Source organism: Rhinolophus ferrumequinum, chromosome 18, assembly GCF_004115265.2.
Source record: "Rhinolophus ferrumequinum isolate MPI-CBG mRhiFer1 chromosome 18, mRhiFer1_v1.p, whole genome shotgun sequence".
NCBI lineage: Eukaryota > Metazoa > Chordata > Mammalia > Chiroptera > Rhinolophidae > Rhinolophus > Rhinolophus ferrumequinum.
The window spans coordinates 61,864,984-61,881,155 of record NC_046301.1 but is presented as its reverse complement, the minus strand read 5'-3'; the positions used below and the strand labels follow the sequence as shown (position 1 = coordinate 61,881,155).

At 61.6% G+C, this 16,172-nt stretch overlaps 2 protein-coding genes across 8 annotated transcripts in view; one reads left to right on the top strand and one right to left on the bottom strand.

Annotated features, from left to right (window-relative positions):
- The first annotated feature begins 2,890 nt into the window (after nt 1-2,890).
- Nucleotides 2,891-5,361, top strand: GPX4 (glutathione peroxidase 4). 4 transcript variants are annotated; one of them, XM_033134150.1, is made up of 7 exons: nt 2,891-3,045; nt 4,089-4,183; nt 4,266-4,410; nt 4,542-4,693; nt 4,777-4,801; nt 4,974-5,033; nt 5,110-5,361. In XM_033134150.1, the coding sequence occupies exons 1-7, from the start codon at nt 2,962-2,964 to the stop codon at nt 5,140-5,142; spliced, it is 594 nt and encodes a 197-aa protein (XP_032990041.1). In that variant the 5' UTR covers nt 2,891-2,961; the 3' UTR covers nt 5,143-5,361. The 4 variants fall into 4 exon arrangements, with proteins under 4 accessions (XP_032990041.1, XP_032990042.1, XP_032990040.1 ...); XM_033134149.1 differs by having other exon boundaries at nt 2,918-3,045; nt 4,026-4,183; XM_033134152.1 differs by lacking the exon at nt 2,891-3,045 and adding an exon at nt 3,487-3,770.
- Nucleotides 5,362-7,085: 1,724 nt separating this feature from the next.
- The window catches only part of SBNO2 (strawberry notch homolog 2), a 47,180-nt gene continuing 38,093 nt past the window's right edge, over nt 7,086-16,172 (bottom strand). For 2 of the 4 annotated variants that reach the window (XM_033134146.1, XM_033134147.1), the window contains 19 exons: nt 15,657-15,810; nt 14,586-14,762; nt 13,950-14,047; nt 13,164-13,246; nt 12,583-12,774; nt 12,155-12,402; nt 11,525-11,656; nt 10,941-11,076; nt 10,708-10,820; nt 10,510-10,581; nt 10,321-10,429; nt 10,062-10,136; nt 9,834-9,977; nt 9,262-9,356; nt 9,089-9,181; nt 8,759-8,890; nt 8,412-8,488; nt 7,871-8,061; nt 7,086-7,771 (listed from right to left, as the gene is read on the bottom strand). In XM_033134146.1, the coding sequence (XP_032990037.1) occupies nt 7,281-7,771; nt 7,871-8,061; nt 8,412-8,488; nt 8,759-8,890; nt 9,089-9,181; nt 9,262-9,356; nt 9,834-9,977; nt 10,062-10,136; nt 10,321-10,429; nt 10,510-10,581; nt 10,708-10,820; nt 10,941-11,076; nt 11,525-11,656; nt 12,155-12,402; nt 12,583-12,774; nt 13,164-13,246; nt 13,950-14,047; nt 14,586-14,762; nt 15,657-15,810 (2,812 nt within the window). In that variant the 3' untranslated portion in view covers nt 7,086-7,280. The remainder of the gene's footprint in view (nt 7,772-7,870; nt 8,062-8,411; nt 8,489-8,758; nt 8,891-9,088; nt 9,182-9,261; nt 9,357-9,833; nt 9,978-10,061; nt 10,137-10,320; nt 10,430-10,509; nt 10,582-10,707; nt 10,821-10,940; nt 11,077-11,524; nt 11,657-12,154; nt 12,403-12,582; nt 12,775-13,163; nt 13,247-13,949; nt 14,048-14,585; nt 14,763-15,656; nt 15,811-16,172) is intronic. The other 2 variants (XM_033134145.1, XM_033134148.1) reach the window with 1 other exon arrangement.

Genomic DNA, 16,172 nt, shown 5'->3' with positions numbered 1-16,172 from the left:
GCAGAGGTGTGCACAGGCACTGGACAACCAGCCCGGGCTCCAGTCTTGGTTGTGTGATCTGAGGTACTTTACTTAACCTCTCTGCGCCTCTGTGCCTCCCTCCTCTTGCCAAGAACAGCACCCACTTCCTAGGTGACTTGGCTAATGACTGCAGCGCCTGACACTGGTGTTACGTAAGTGCTCTTACATAAAATAAAGGGCAGTAGGAGGGTGCCAGGTGTCCTGGAACCAGGTGAAGAAGGTGTCTGGAGGAGGAGGAGGAGGGAGTAACTGTCAAAGCCACCAAGCAGTGAGTCTGAGCAGGCCTGAGGATTGGGCAGGGGTTTAGCCAAGCAGACCTTGTTCATGACCATGAGGAGGGCAGATCCAAGGAAGGGCCGGGGTGGGTTTGCAGGAGGAAAGGAATTGGAGATGTAGACTAGTTGCAAAGGGGAGTACAGGGGACAAAGCTGGAGAGGGAGAAGGTTGGGTGGGTTTTGATGGGAGAAAGGCATCAGACTACTGGGCGCCAGCAGCTGGTAGCAGCTAACTTGAAGACATTCCGTCCTCCTGGAAAACAATCTCAGAAATTCTCCTCATGGCCCTGGAGTTATCTCATCCTGCTTGACAAAGAGACAGCACATCAGCAACCCAGAATTATACTGTGAGAACAAGGGGAGCTGGGTTGAAGAAGCAAGAATCTGCAAATACCAGTATATCTTTAAGACAAAATGCAGAAACTAGACATCTGTGATGATTGCCATTGTTTAAGTTAGAGTCATTTTGTGCTTAATAGCTACATTTTTCTATTATCTCAAACAAAGTGTACTTTCAAACAGTTTTCCTGGGATTTGCTTTTCTTTGACCATAAGCTACGTGACAATCAAAGCAATTGAAACATTTAGTTAATCCTATAATTGTATCTTAATTAAGAATGAAATTATTTAATTCTAGCTGCCCAAAATACTAGGGGCATTATAATCACAAGGAGTTAGCTATAGTGAAGGTCAGACAACATTGTAAATATACTAAAAACCACTTTAATTGTACAGTGCAAAGTGATTAAAATGGTGAATTTTATGTTATGTGATTTTTATCTCCATTTTTTAAAAAGAAGAAATCAGGCCACAGACAGGCCCTATCCAGTCCTTCCTGGAGCTGGTGGCCACTCTGGAAATGTCTCTGGCCAGTGGGCAAGTCACCTTATTGGGGGGAACACTGCTACTTCAGCCATGGTGGGGGGGCTCCATGGAGCCTTGAGACCTCCCCAAAACTCCACTACCCCCTCTGTAAAATGGGGTCCCTCTGGCAATAGCTGTGAAACTCCAAAGGCAAACCCCTCCCAGAGCCTGGGGCCACTTGCCCCGAAGGGCAGCTGCCCCTCCTCCAGGCTCCGTCTCCCGACCTCTGCTCTTACCTCCTGCGGTACTGGCACAAATCAGGAATGGGGTGGAGCCGGTTGCTGAGTCTCTCGCCCTTGGTGCCATTGCCCTGTGCTGTTTTTCTGGCAATACTGAAATGAGTAAGAGCAAATAACAGATCACAACTGAAACAAAACTGGAGTCTTCCCAAGGGCTAGACAGACTGGCCAGTGGCAGGACACCCAGTGTTGCTAGGGGTTGGACGTGCGGGGGTGGTTTCCTGAGAAGTGAAGAGGCCCAGCTGAAACAATAGGGGCTCCCTGCCAAGTGGTGACACAGAACTTGATCTCTGGCCTTTGGTGACCAGGCTGGAATGAAGAAGCCGCATGAAGATGGTTGTGCAAGAAGGGCATTGCAGCAACCCGCCCCAGGGATTCTCCCTCCATTGCCTTTACCACCCAACCTAGCCATCTAAGCCCCTTCTCCTCGGGCAGGCCTGGATCAGGGGTTAAGGCAGGGAGGGTTCAACAGCTCCCCCAAATGACCGCAGCCCCCCGAGTCCTGCCTTCTGACCTCTGCATTGATATTCATGGAAGGGTCCGAGAAAGAGATAAGATGCAGATGGGGCACAAAAAGCTGAAACCACCCCCCTGTCCAAAGGTCAACGTCCTGTCATGGCTGGGGTAGGGGGTGGCGGCGCGGAGCAGCCAGGCTTGCTGTGGAATTCCAACTCAGTTCAGGTCATTTTTCTGCCCCCAGTAGCCAAGTGCCTGAGCCTTGCCTGACTGACATTCAGGGGTCATGAGCTCAGACTTGGGGTCCCTCCTGTGCCGTGTGCGTACCTCCTGTAATGTTAGAAGTGGAGACATCACTCTGGGCTTGTTTTTCCATGTAAGTACACACCTGGGTGTCCCCACGTGTTCTTCCGAGGGGCGGAATCCCAGGGAGAACTTTTAATGACCGCCCCCAACACACACACCTGGGCTCACATATTATACAAGGGGCTAAAGCGACGGTTCCCAAGGACGGCGATGCCCCGGCCACGGCACGCTACGGCGGACACTGCCCGGGCACCCGCCACTGGGTGACCCCCAGGCCCTCGCTCGGTGCCGCAGATCGGGCTTAGGCGACCCCCAACGACACCGCAGCCTCGAGTGGGCGGGAGTCTGGCCTCCTGTTTGGTTTTATTTACATCAAAACCCCCCAGTTTTCAGAGTTGGCTCGATTTCTCTGCGAGTTCGACCCTCGTCCCCACGAATTTCCAGTAGTTTCTCAAACTGTCGTGCATCCTGCGGCGTCAAGGTCTACCACCCGCACAACGATCTCGGAGCCACCAAACACGCCGCCCCGCTAACTTAGCCACTCGCCCGCGGTCACAGACATGCGCAGTCACAGACAACAACAAAGCTGCAGCCCTCCCGACCCCGCCCGCCCCTCACCCCGGCCTCCCATTGGCTGGCGTGACCATGCGTCACAGGACCCGAGCGGCCGACCAATGAGGGTGCTGGTGGGCGTGGCCGAGGGAGGAGAGGAGAGGAGAGGAGAGGAGCGCGGGCGCGCGTCCATTGGTCCGCTCGGTGAGGGGAGGAGCCGCTGCTTCCCTGTAATCCCCGCCGCCGCGATGAGTCTCAGCCGCCTGTGCCGCTTGCTCAAGCCAGCGCTGCTGTGCGGTGCTCTGGCCGCGCCCGGCCTGGCTAGCACCATGGTGAGCGTTGCGCCGGCGGTCCGACTGGTGGGCCGTTGGGGCGGGCGCGCGGCCTTCCTCGCGGCACGCGGGGCTGCGTTGACCTTGGGCAGGGGGCGCCGCCTGGGGCACAGGCTGGGCGGCTGTCGGAGCCGTGTCTAGCGGGCGGCCGGTCATGGCCGGGGGCGGGGAGAGGGGTCCAGGGGTGCGTAGGTCCGGGGACAGGACTGGGCGGTCGGGATGTTCGGGGCCATCCCCTGGCTGTGCAGAGGCTGCTGCGTACCGGCAGCTGGGGGTGCCCTCGGCCACTGGCGCAGTGGCTGGGACCCTGGAGAGCGGAGGGGCCCCTTGGGCTGGAAATCCGGGGTCACGCGCCGCGGGGCGTCACCACCTCTCCCCCGCCCTGTGCGCCCTGGGGCCCTTGTGCGGTGGCGTCACAGATGGGCGACCGGCAGCCCTGGCTACCGGCCTTTCGTCCCCGGGTAGAGGCGCTCGGTGGGCACAGGCGCGTCCGGAGAAGGGTGGACATGGGCCGCGCAGCCGCCGGCTCCTCGGGTCGCTGCAGGCAGCGATGCGGGTTGCCGAGCAGGCGGCGGCAGCGTCGCCCAGCTCCGGGGAGGCGGAAGGCTTCAGCGTACAGGCGCAGGAGGGCGCGCCGCCGGCGGAAGGAGCCCTGTCCCAAGAGCCTGGGGCAGGTACAGCGCGGGGCCTCGGACAGTGGCTGCTGTGTTGTGTACCAGGAACCGGTGCGCGCGGGGCCCCTACACCCACCGGCGGCGTCCCCGGCCCACTGGGCACCTGGCGGCGGCAACCCCACTTGCTGGGGCACCTAGCGGGGTCCCCAACCCTCCCCGGGCCTCGGTGTCTCGAGTTAAATGTTCCCCGCTGCACAGGGTGCGTGCACCTCAGAGGAGGAGGAGCCCTGACTTTTTCCTTGCCCCAGGTCCCTGTCATTCTCGGCAGGGATCTGCCTGGGATCCCCTCCTTCCTGGGGACCACAGGCTGGACGAGTGGTCCGGGGGTTCCGCGCCCCGCCAGCCACTCAGCGCACCTTGGCCTTGCAGTGTGCGTCCCGAGACGACTGGCGCTGTGCTCAGTCCATGCACGAATTCTCAGCCAAGGACATCGACGAGCACATGGTTAACCTGGACAAGTACCGGTGGGTACCTGCCTGCCTGGTGGGGTAGACGGGGGAAGATCAGTTGCCCTGACCTAGCCTTACTGCCCCATCCCACCTCCAGGGGTTTCGTGTGCATCGTCACCAACGTGGCCTCCCAATGAGGCAAAACAGACGTAAACTACACTCAGCTCGTCGACCTGCACGCCCGATATGCTGAGTGCGGTTTACGGATCCTGGCCTTCCCTTGCAACCAGTTCGGGAGGCAGGTGTGTGACCATCCTGTGTCCCTTGGTGTCCCTGTATTCGGGCATGGGGCGAGGGCCTAGATCTGTGGAAGTTTGGACCAAAAGGGGGTACAGGCCCCTCCCTACTCACCCCAGCACCCCGCTTATCACAGGAGCCAGGGACTAATGCCGAGATCAAAGAGTTCGCCGCAGGCTATAACGTCAAATTCGATATGTACAGCAAGATCTGTGTGAACGGGGATGACGCCCACCCGCTGTGGAAGTGGATGAAAGTCCAGCCCAAGGGGAGGGGCACCCTGGGAAAGTGAGTGGGAGAGGGGAGGGCAGGATGGCTCCCCAGGGTGCACAGTTGCTGTGGGGTTACTCATGACTTACCTTGTTTTGTAGTGCCATCAAATGGAACTTCACCAAGGTAAGGGGGAGCTTTGCGGGGTGGCAGGCCAGGACTTCTCAGTGCCCCGCCCTAAAGCCCCAGGCCTGGCCCAAATGGGGCAGCAGGTGGGGGCTGCTTGCTTGTCCCCAGCCCCCCTGCTGGGCACCCCCCCACGGTGGCCTGTGCTGCCTGACCCCATGTGTTTTGGCAGTTCCTCATCGACAAGAATGGCTGCGTGGTGAAGCGGTACGGTCCCATGGAAGAGCCCCTGGTAGGTGACTCGGCAGAAAGCCCGCTCTGAGTAGGGCCATGGAAAGAGGCGTCCCTGACCCACTCCTTCCCCACAGGTTATCGAGAAGGACCTGCCCTGCTACCTGTAACCCCACAAGTGTGCCCCCCTACCTGAGCCCACCACCCGTGCCCCTCGGAGCCTTCCACCCGGCACCCATGACGGCCTGCCTGGAAACCAGCCCGCTGGCGGGGCAGACCCGAGAACCTGGCGTGCACTCCTGCCGGAGGAAGGCCCCTTGGCCCGGCCTGGCTTGCGGCTCAGTACCCCCACCCCTGGCTGCCTTGTGGGAATAAAACATAGAAATTGGCCTCTGGGTGCTCCTGCCTCCCTGGGAAGTCCTGGGGTTCAGAGGGCAGCACCGCCCTGTAGCCCTGCCCCTAATCTAGGTAGCTCTGGCCCTTGGGGCACAGGCTGATTAATCCTGGAGGTATGCTGATCCTGAAGGTGCTAATTCCTCGTATCTGGCACTGTTCCCAGCCCAGAGCCTTAACCTGACGGGACAGCTGTTCAGGACCTGCACAGGGCCTTGGTCTTAACCCAGTGAGCCCCTGGGGCCCAGCTGGTCAGCCAAGCTGCTCTGGGCATAGCCTCGCCAGGCAGGGCTGACTTTGTGGCGGAGACTCGGAGCCAGGGCAGCCAAGCCTGCTCATGGGCCTCCTTTGGTGGGAGCAGGGCTGTCGTCCACGGCCCCTAGGAGGGTGGGGTACCAGTTGATGTTCTGGAGGGTCTGGGAGGCTGTGGGCATGGCTGGCCTGTAGCTTGGGGCGCGATGCTGCATGTGTGTGGGGGCGGTTGGGGTGGCGTGGCTAAGCCACCCCACTGCCAGTATTCCCAGGGAAGGACAGCAGCAAGAGATGGGGACCTGCAGAGGGAAGTAGCTCCCACCCCCTTGTCTGTCCCTTGGCTAGAGGCAGCCCTCTCTGGCCAGAGGCCTGGTGTGTTCCCCATGGCTCCCAGGAGAGGCCTGGCCTCTACTCCTGCCCTCCCAACCGGACCCATCCTTGGGCCCTCCTCCGCCATCCCTGTGGGAACCAACACCCTCTGCAGAATCTCTGGGAGGAACACAGCAGGGGATCTGAGGAACTGCTCTTGGCACCACTGTGAGGGTCCCAGGTGGGTTTCATGTCTAGTGGGCAGGAGGCAGACAGTATGGTTCAAGACACCATAAGCCTGGCTCAGCTGGTACAGGACCACGTGGTGGGCTATGGCCCTGCCGGGTAGGGATATCTCCCCCACCTGGCCCATCATCCACACTGCCACTGAGTGGGAGGAGCCCTTGTGACTGAAAGCAATGGCCTCATGGGGTGTGGGCTTGTTTCACACACACACACACCAGACTCCCACCCTCCGCAGGCAGCAGCCACCCCATGACCTCATTCCCCAAGAGGGGGGCCAGGCACTTCTTCCTCCTAAATGCCCCTCCTTGGAGGAGACATGCAGGGCTCCCCTACCTTCCCTCCTCACTGTCCCTGTGGGCCCGAGGAGCAGACAGCCTGGGAAGTAGTGAAAAGGCACATATATTTAAAAAAGATCTCTTTACATATATACACTTGAATTATAAATACACATAGAAACCAGGGGTCACCCACCCCACCAGCTCCACAGGCAGATTCTGAGCCCTGGGAGAGGCAGCTGGGCAATAATTTAGGGAGCAGATAGCAGGGAAGGGGGATTGCATATATTAATGAGGGTCTGCCCCACACAGCCCCCCAGAGAAGGTGGGGCCCTGAGCACCGGGGGTTTCCTGAGTTTCCAGCTCTTGGGGCCACCCAGTTTTGTGTATTTCAGGGGTTCCTGCCTTTCCAGGCCTGGAGGGGTGCGGTGGGGAGGGGAGTCCGGCCCAGGCCTGGAGGGCAGGAGAGGAGAGAGGCACAGAGGGTGGCCCCTGGGCCCCACCCTCAGGCTCTGCCAGAGCCCCTGGCCCGGAGTGGTCCTGAGTGGGACGTGCAGATCCGCGGCCCCACCAGGCAGGGCCTCAGAAGGCCCCACAGGATGGCAGCGTCTTGAAGGATCTGCCCAGGCACTGGCGGGGGGGAAAGGCACTGCAGTGGAGGCCTCGATGGGCTGGACGAGGGGCGCCCCGCCCCCCTTCCTCTCAGTAGTCGGCAGAGGGACCTGAGCCCTGCTCACCACCCGCTTGGGTATAAGACCTTGCCTGTGTCCATGTAAAAGTGGCTTACTACAGATAAATAAATTGCGTCCAGGAAGCACGTCCGCAGCCCAGGCCTAGGAGTTGGGGAAGGGGGGGCTGAACTGGATGACGCTCTGTCGCTCGGGGCCCCCGCCGGCTCCCGGAGCGCCCGCGGGCCCTGCACCGCCTCCCAGTGGCCCCAGCGGCTCCGGGGGCGGCACGGCGTTGAGGGAGCGCAGCATGTCCTCCAGCACCTCCTTGAAGTTGATGTCACAGCCCTGGCGGTGCACGAGGGCTGCGGGGTCGGGCGCCGCGGGGGCGCCCAGCAGCAGGCTGGCTGCAGGGCCGGGGGCGGGCTCTGCCGGCAGCGGAAAGGAGAAGGGCGAGGGCGCTGGGAAGGCCTGGGCCGGCGGGCTGTACGTGAGGTCCAGGACCTCGCCAGGGCCGCAGGGCAGCGCGAGCGGCCGCAGGGGCGGCGGCGGCACCGGGAAGGCCTGGCCCTGGGTGTTCTTGCGCTTCACGTCCGCGTCCATGAGCTGCAGCTCCTGCAGCACACGGTGCACACAGGCCTCGGGGATCTTGATGCCTGCGGAGCGTGCGGGGATTGCAGGTCAGGAGCTCGGGTGCAGCCCCACCTCCGCACAGGCACCCCAACCCCTGCCAGCGGGCCCTCCCGCCTGCTCACCAACTTGCTTCTTCTTGTCCTTGGTCTTGAGGCGCACAATCTGCAGGTAGCTGCTGCTAGTGACGTCGGCGATGACAGCGGCGATGCGGCCCCACACGCGCAGCAGCGCCCCGCACAGCATGTAATGGTGCCGCAGGCGGAGGCCCTGCACGCAGTCCTTGCCCTCCTGCACCAGCCGGCAGTGCCGGTTCCTGCGCACGGGGCAGGAAGGGCGGCTCAGACGCGCTGAGCCCAAGCGTCCACCCCACGCACCCCACAGGCTCCATGCACAGACCCCTCCTGGAGGTCCTGCCCCAATCCTTCCCTCCACCACCCTCCCAGGTTCTGCAGGACGCCTGCGGGCTCCTCCCCCCTCCTAGTTTGGCTCCTATCTTAAATCTGAGCTGCGGTGCCACCTCCTCAGGGGTCCTGGGAGGTCCCAGATGCCCAATGGGCCCCCTTGCCTATGTGGTGTGTAGGGACCATTCCTCGTAAAGCTGCCCAGAGACGATGGGGTAGGGATGTCCAATGCGCCTCTCCTCCCTCCACCACCGGCCCTCACCAAGTGGTGTGGCTGCAGTGCCTCAGCGACAAGGTGTAGCTGTTCTCCCAGGGCTCCCTGGCCTCCTCTGCCGTCACCTAGGGACACACAGCCAAGTGAGAGCCTAGATGAGTAGCCTATCCATGCTTCCAGTGCTTCCAGCGGGAAAACTGCGGCCTGCAGTGCTTCAGGCTGGCTCATCCTGCACCTGGCAGCTACCACCTGGCGGCCAGCTGGGCTGCGCATGGAGAGCCGGCTTGGAGACTGCAGCAGGGGCAGCTAAAGTAATAGGGGTACATATGCCCAGTGACGTGCACATACTGGGGCCTCCCGCCTGCCTCCTGCCCTGCCCCTGCTCCTGCCCCTACCCGGTGGAACTTCCGACACAGGCTGTCGAAGGTCTCCAGCTGGCTCTGCCGGCCGATGTTGGGCTTGTACAGGGTGAAGAGCTTGCTGTGGTTCTGCTCTGCCAGGAGGCAGCTTGGCTTGTTGCCTCGAACCTGGGCAGGAGGGTGCGTGAGGCCTGTGTAGGCCGCTGTACTTCCCCAGTGGGGGGTCCCCACAGCGTCCATGCCAGGAGGGGGGGGGGACTGGACACCAGACCACAGCCCTCTGTGCTGTCCCCGCCTCCCAGCGCCCTCCGCATTCCCATACCTGGGATCCTACCCCCAGGGACACGTTGGAGGCAGGGTGCCCACCTTATAGGAGAGGTAGAAGCCGTCATGGGGACCTGTCAGCTCCAGTGACCTGGCGTATGCTTCCTCCCACTTCAGGCCGCGGTCCACGCTGATCTGCCGCCGCACACAGGCATTAGGCAGGGAAGCAGCTGGGGCAGGGGCGGGAGGGCAGGGGAGGGCCAGTGTCCACTAACCTTGTAGAAAACCACCTGCCCATCCTGCGGGTGTCCAGGGGCCAGGAATACCTGCTGGCTCTCCTCGTAGATCTCGTCGATGCCTGGAGCGAGGTCTGGGGAGAGGACACGGGGGTGAGTGGGGTCCCATTTGGGGGCTGTGCAGTTCCTTGCTCCGTGGGTCTCAGCATGCCCTGGGCTCCAGGTTCTGGGCTTTGGGGGCATCAATCACAGGATCTTGGAAGTGCCAAGAGGAGGGGGTTCCTCCAGCAGAGCCAGCCCGTCCCCAGCCTTGTACAGCACCCTGGATGGCGAGTGGCCCCTGCAGTGTGACGGCCTAGGATGCCAACAGCTCCCTGCTGGCCACTTATGCCAGGTGTGACCACATACAACGTGCCCCTCGGTGCCCCTCTCTGCACAGCAGTCCTGGGGACAATTAAGTAGGGGTCAGCAGACTGACCTCTCCTGATTTTATGAATAAAGTTTTACTGGCAGGAGGCCCCTGTCCCTTGGTGTTCTTGGTGAGGGCCTGGACTGTGGGGTGCCAGCTGTCAGTTCCATTAGGCCCCACCCCCTCCCTTGGTGGCACTCACCCAGGATGCCCATGTCGTATTTGCCCTCCTTCTTATCCATCTCAATGAGGTGGTCGAATGTGTCAGAGAAGTACTGGAAGAGCGCGTTTTGCTTGTGCACCTCCAGCCCCAGGATTCGGTTGAGGAACTTGGTGATGGAGCAGTCTGTGGAGGCAGGAGGGGCCTCAGGCTTCCTCACGTCCAGCACATCTCCACCCAGCCCACCTGGGAGGGTGTGGGGGAACTCACCTTTCTCCACATCCAGGCAGCCAGACCTGGACTCCCGCCCGCCGATGCCGACTGACAGCAGACCTTGCTTCATGTCTGCAGGAAGGGAGGGCTTTCACATGTGCCCCTCGCCCCAGCCTGCCTGGGGGGTTCCCTTGCCACCAGTGTCCCCTTGGTGAGTGTGTGTTGGAGATATCTTTGGACACAAATCCACTCTACCAATCCGGTGTCCCAAACTGCTCCCCCAGGGAGACTCCCAAGGGCCATGCACGCAGCTCACCCCGGAAGAAGGCGGTGTCCCCTCCAGGGTAGCCCTGGGGCAGGGGCACCTTGCTCTCCGTCTGGCTCAGGATGGTGGTGAGAACGCAGCTGAGGGCCCGGGCGCCATACTGAGTGGAGGGACTAGGTCAGAGGGTGGACTCGGGCACCGTGGACCCCTCTTCTCCCGGCCCCTTCTCTCCCAGTGTACCTTGTTCTCAAAGTTGTACTTGCTCAGATCGCGGGACTCGGTGGCACGGCGGTCCCCATGAGTCAGAGCCCCCTGACCGGGATGAAGTGCTGTCACACACTGCCCCTCCTTGCCCCTCCCTGCTCCTCCCTGCTCCCCTCCTTGGGAAATCCCCCCCACTAGCCTCTGCCCTGACCAGCACTCCCCACCCCCACTCACCAGGCTCTCCAGCCGCTTGGCGACGATGGAGGCAAACCTGCGCTCCCCAGCCAGCTCGGATATGAGGAAGATGTATTCCGGCGCTGAGACCTGGTTGGACCGGTGGGTCCGGCCTGGAGACAAGAGGGGCTTCTCAGGGACCAGCTGGCCCAGCAGGGCAGAGCAGGGTGGGACGAAGGCAAGTGGGGAGGGGGCGCTGGGCAGGGTTGGCCTGGGGCGGGGCTGCGGCTCACCAAACTGCTGGATAGCGCGGTCAGCACTCCAGGGCAGCTCAAGTGTCATGTGGACCCGGCGCCGCTGGTTCTGGACGCGGCGGTCAGCTTGGAGGGAAACACCAGAGCTGGAGGCCTCTGAGATGATGGCCACGAGCTGGGAGGATGAGGATGGGATGCGTCGGTAGGGTGGACAGCCACCTGCTCCTCACCAGAGCACCTCACACACCCTGGGTCACCCTGATGTGTGTGGGTGACCCACACAGCAAGTTGAGGCAAGTGTCCGTGGGGGAGGGGCATGTGGTCTTAGAATGGAGTGTAGACCATCCCCACGTTGCTCATGGAGGGAGTGGACATCCGACTGAGTTTCCACAGGCGGCTTCCACGGGGACTGAAGGTGGGGTAGCCAGGGAGGCCTGTGGGTGCCCACACATGGAATGCAGATGTGCACGCGTGCACACACGCACAAGCACACACACACACAGACTGGGATGGTGGCTGGTCCCCTAGTCAGCCCCTCAGGACTCAGGACCCCTGTGCTTCCCCCAGCAGCGGGGCCACACAGGCTCCGCCCCCATGGCCTGTCCTTGCCTGTCGGCCCGCACCTTCTCCCCGCTCATGAAGCGTTCCTTCTCCCTGAGGTTCACGTGCTCGATGGAGAGGCCCTGCTCCCCCCGTGACTCGAAGGCCACCGTCCCGTCGGGCCTGGACACCACACGGCCCTTCCTGCCGGTCATCTGTGGCAGGGCCAAGGGCAAGGGACAGGTTGTCAGCTTCTGTGGCCGCCCAGGAGTTGGTTCCCGCATGCCTGTTTTCCTGTCTCCCTCCTGTGCCCTGCCCCCACCACTGGGTGTGTATGTGTGTGGGGGGCTATGGACTCGGGGTTCAGGCTGCTCATGGGGCGCATGACAGGGACTGTCACTACCTCAGTCTTTTATAGTAAACCAAAAGTCTGGAGCCACAATGGATTTGAGGTGGTACCACAGGGACATCCCAGAAAAGAGTATAGTGCAGGTGAAAAGGGAAGACTGGTGGGGGTTCCAGCCTGGGGCCTGAGACCACACCCATGTCCAGGGGCACATGGGGGCGTCAGGTGAGGTGGGCATGCTCCCCCACTGGACACTGGACCACTGGACCCTGCAGTTGCCCCCTGACCTCCGGAGCTGGCAGGGACTTGGCATGGCCACCAGGGGGCACCAGAGCCTGAGACAGGTGGGGGTAGCTCCCGAGTTCACCTCTGCCACATGCTCAGGACCTCCAAGCTGGTCGATGAGCTCATCCAGGGTGTTGACGGGCAGCTCCCGTCCCAGTGCCCGAACCTTGGCCAGCAGGTCCTGTTTCAGCCGCTCCACCCGCTCCAGGATGCCGGGGCCATGCGGGTCTCGCTGTGGGGGGCACAGGGGCCCTGGGGGCAGAGGGTCAAGGGCTACCGGCCATTTGGGCCGCCCATAGCCCCACTCCCAGTGGAACGCAGCCCGGGGCCCTGCAGGATGAGGAGGGCCCTGCCAGTTCCGGATACAGGTGCAGAGAGGTGCAGAGGTGCAGACATTCAGCCTCATCCCAGACTATCCCTGTGAGCCCAGCACTGCCACTGACTGACCCTCTCAGCTGAACCCATGTCCCCCATCTGCAAAGTGGGGAAGCACTGGGCCATGGGCCTCACCCCGGTCGTCAGCTGGGAGCCCCACGGTGTCCACGATGACCACGTCGTCATCTGCCAGGGACTCGGGGGAGGAGTGGAAGTCGCTGTCCAGGCCAGCATCTGACTCCGTGCTGCTGTCATCGCTGATGCGGATCACACCCACCGCCTCGGACACCTGCCTGGATGCCTTGGCCCCTCGGCCCCGTGGCCGCCCTGCGGAGACAAGCCAGGGTCACCTGGGCAAGGCCTGGGGTCCAGCTCATGGCAATGCACACGGGCAGTGCAGCTAGGGGCTGCCCTCACGGGTTCTTCTTGGGAACCTATGGACAGCCCCCCGGTGCCATCCTACAAGAGGCCTGTGCTTTCCCCCTTCCCTAGCCTTCCTTTGCAGGTGGATGCCGGGAAAGGGGAGCCCCCACCCTAGGGCTGCCTGGAGGGATGAGGTGGGGTGGTGGCCTGCAGTAGAGGGACCAGTGGGAGTGGCTGGCTGGCTTGAGACATGCTCAGGAAGGAGGGGCTACAGGGAGTCAGCGGGAAGAAGGTTGGGCGGGAGGCCCAGGAGCAGCACAAGCTGAAGCAGGCGGGTGAGGTGGGGCACTTACGTTTTCTTTTACTGCCCACTCCTCTGTCGCGCTTTCTTTTGGTTGAAGGAAAATGCTTCTGAATTAGTGACAGAAAGACGCCCCTGAGAGTGAGAAGCAGTTTATTCTCACTATGAGGATGGTGTGCTGTCTGCCAGGAGACTGGAAGGGCCTCCACCCGTGCATGTTCCGAGGACCTTGGCGCAAGGTCTCACTCAACCCACATTCAGTGAACCCATGGCTACAGTGAGCAGTTTTGCTGCGATGGACTGTGTGGGGTTGGGGGGCTGACCACTTCCAAGGGGCAAGGAGGTGGCCACATGCAGTGGCTCCTAGGATTGGGGCAGGTGGGGTAGGTGTGAGGGGCAGGGGGCTTCCTGGAGAAGGGAGGCAACGCTGGGCATGGAAGAGGAGCTGGGATGAGAGTGGCCTCATGCTGGGACTTTTGCTCACTATGGGCTGGGAAGAGAGGCTGGGGGTTTTAGGGACTCTGAAGCCCAGCCCCTAAATTCCGAGGAGTCCTCCTTAAAACAGTACCATCCCCAAATTGGGGGATGGGCTCCCGGAAGCCTTAGTCTGAAATCTTGGGACCACCTCCAACACCCTCACACCCTTGCTCCGTGAGTGGCCATGATTAATCCTTGTGGCTTTACAACTGAGTTGGGCCTGAGGTCTCCAAGGACAGGGCTCCCAGTCTCCCACATGTGGGGTCACAGGGCAGGACCAGGTCACCACCAGGGAGACCCAGTGAGCCACAGGTGACGGGTCCTAGGGGTGGCAACCCCTCCCTCCACAGGCGTGACTCACTCCGCAGCTGAGATAAAGCAGTCGAGCTGCCCGTCCTTCTCGTCCAGTACCTCCCGAGTCCGTGCTTCGCCAGTGGACTGCAGCCCGATGACCACGCACTGAGGGGGACGGGCTAGGGGTGAGCAGGTGCTGGGACCCCCATCCCAGCCCTGGAGCATGGCCCCAGAGGAGCCCACAGGGAAGCCCCCACAGCCAGAAACCCAGTCTGCCTGAGTTTCTCCCTCCTTCCACCCCTTGTGTCCCACTGGCCGCCAGGCCCTCGACAGGCCCAGTCCTACCTGGGAACCCCACGTACGGCCAGCCTCAGCCCTCCGAGGTCCCCTCACGACTCCCCAGCCCGTTCTTTCTGGGGCCATGCCAGCCCAGCTTGGACAAGAGCCAGGGGCAAGGCCACACATGCATCTGCTGCAGGGGCTCAAGTTGGACGGGACCGGGATCCTTTGGACGTCAGCTCCCCATTCCCACCCGTCCTGGGCTCGGCCCAGCCATGCTCTCTGGGGCTTGTGACCGTGAGACAGACATGTGCCAGTTCTGTCTGCTCGGCCGTCAGGCATGGAGGCAGGGTCCCGGGTACAGCTATGTGGCCTCAGTCCCTGCCCGGCCCTGAGGGCCCAGCCATCATTGCCACCTGCTCACCTTGTCCCGGGCCAGCTCCTGCCGTGCCAGCTCCACCAGCCGGCGCACCTTGGCGGCCACACACAGGTACTTAAAGAAGCGCTGGTGAGCCGACCAGAACTGACCCCACAGCGACTTGCGGGACTCCAGGCCGATCCAGTCGGCTGCCTGCTGGAACACGCCCAAGGCCTCGGCCCACTGCAATGACAGCCACATGCTGACTGAGCTCGCCACTGCTCTGCTGCCCCCAGCTCCCACCCTACTAGAATGGGGGGCTGGAGTAGGGGCTCTATAGATGCCTGAGCAATCAGAAACATTAAAAAAACTAAGACCTGTGGTGCCTGTAAGGCCACAGTGAGATTGGGACAGGGTGGGTGGGCTAAAATTTCAGGAAGGGTGGGCTAAAATTTCCGTGGGGACATCTGCTGTGACTCCTGCCAGCAGTCACTCCACTCCTGACATTTTAGACCAGGGGGTCGATTCTGCTCCCAGGGCACACTGGGCACGATGTCTGGGGACATCTGTGGTGGTCGCGACTGGGGGTGCCCCTGGCATCGAGTGGGTGGGGGCCAGGGATGCTGCTCAGCACCCACAGTGCCCAGGATGCCCCCCCCAAGAGATGACCCAGCCCCAGTGTGCGCGGTACCGAGGGGCACACCCCGTCTTGGTTTGAGCTAAATATACAGCACAGGAAGGGCCAATGCTCAAAGCTTGTCCCATGTGGGTGTGACAGTGAGGACACAGGAACCGGTCTGCACATGGAGGGGACGGTGAGGATGAGGTCCAAGCTACAGCGCACAGAGACGTGAACACTGCAAATAGCCTGGGGGCAAGTGCTCGTGACATCGTGCGGTGGCGGGGCCCGGCTGTGTGCCCACATCACTAGTCACTTAAGAATCTCTGCCTTGAAAAGAACAGAGTCGCTGGACTCCAGCCAAAGACCACAGCAGGCGGGCGGGCTGATTCCTCCTTTCTGTGACCTGATGAACCCCTGTGGCATCTTTAAGGACAGATGCTAAAGGTGACAGGGCTGTAATTCTAGGGGAAATGCAGTGTGTCCACGAAGTCAGAGACCCCATACGCTGGGCTCACCAGCAGCGCTGCACGGTTGTAGACACACTCAAAAGCCGGGTCCAGTGGGATCTCCTCAATGCGGAAGGTGACGCCATTGAAGCTGAGCTGGCGTGCGATGTACATGCCACTGACCTTCATGTCCATGGCCACGATCTCCATGGCACCCACACCTCTGCGGGAGGGGACAGGGCTGCCTGAGGACATGCTGAGTCTCACCGATTAATGAGCCACCTCCAGGCAGGGGCTGACACCGGGAGCTGAGCCCTGAAGGGTGAGGAAGGGCCAGGTGCACAGGAGTGCAGAGAGCACATGCAAAGGCGCTGTGCTTCCATCAGCCTGATCTTCCTGGACTGAGGAGGGGGGATGAGGGAAAAGCACGAAGGGGCTCTTTCCTCTGGAGTGCTGGGAAGCGCTGGGAAAAGAAAGGGTGGGGTTTGCATTTTAAGATCCCTCTTGTTACTGTAGGAGTATGGGCCAGGACGCAGCACAGGCACACGGACACCAGGCCTCGGTGTGTCATAACCAGGGCCCTCA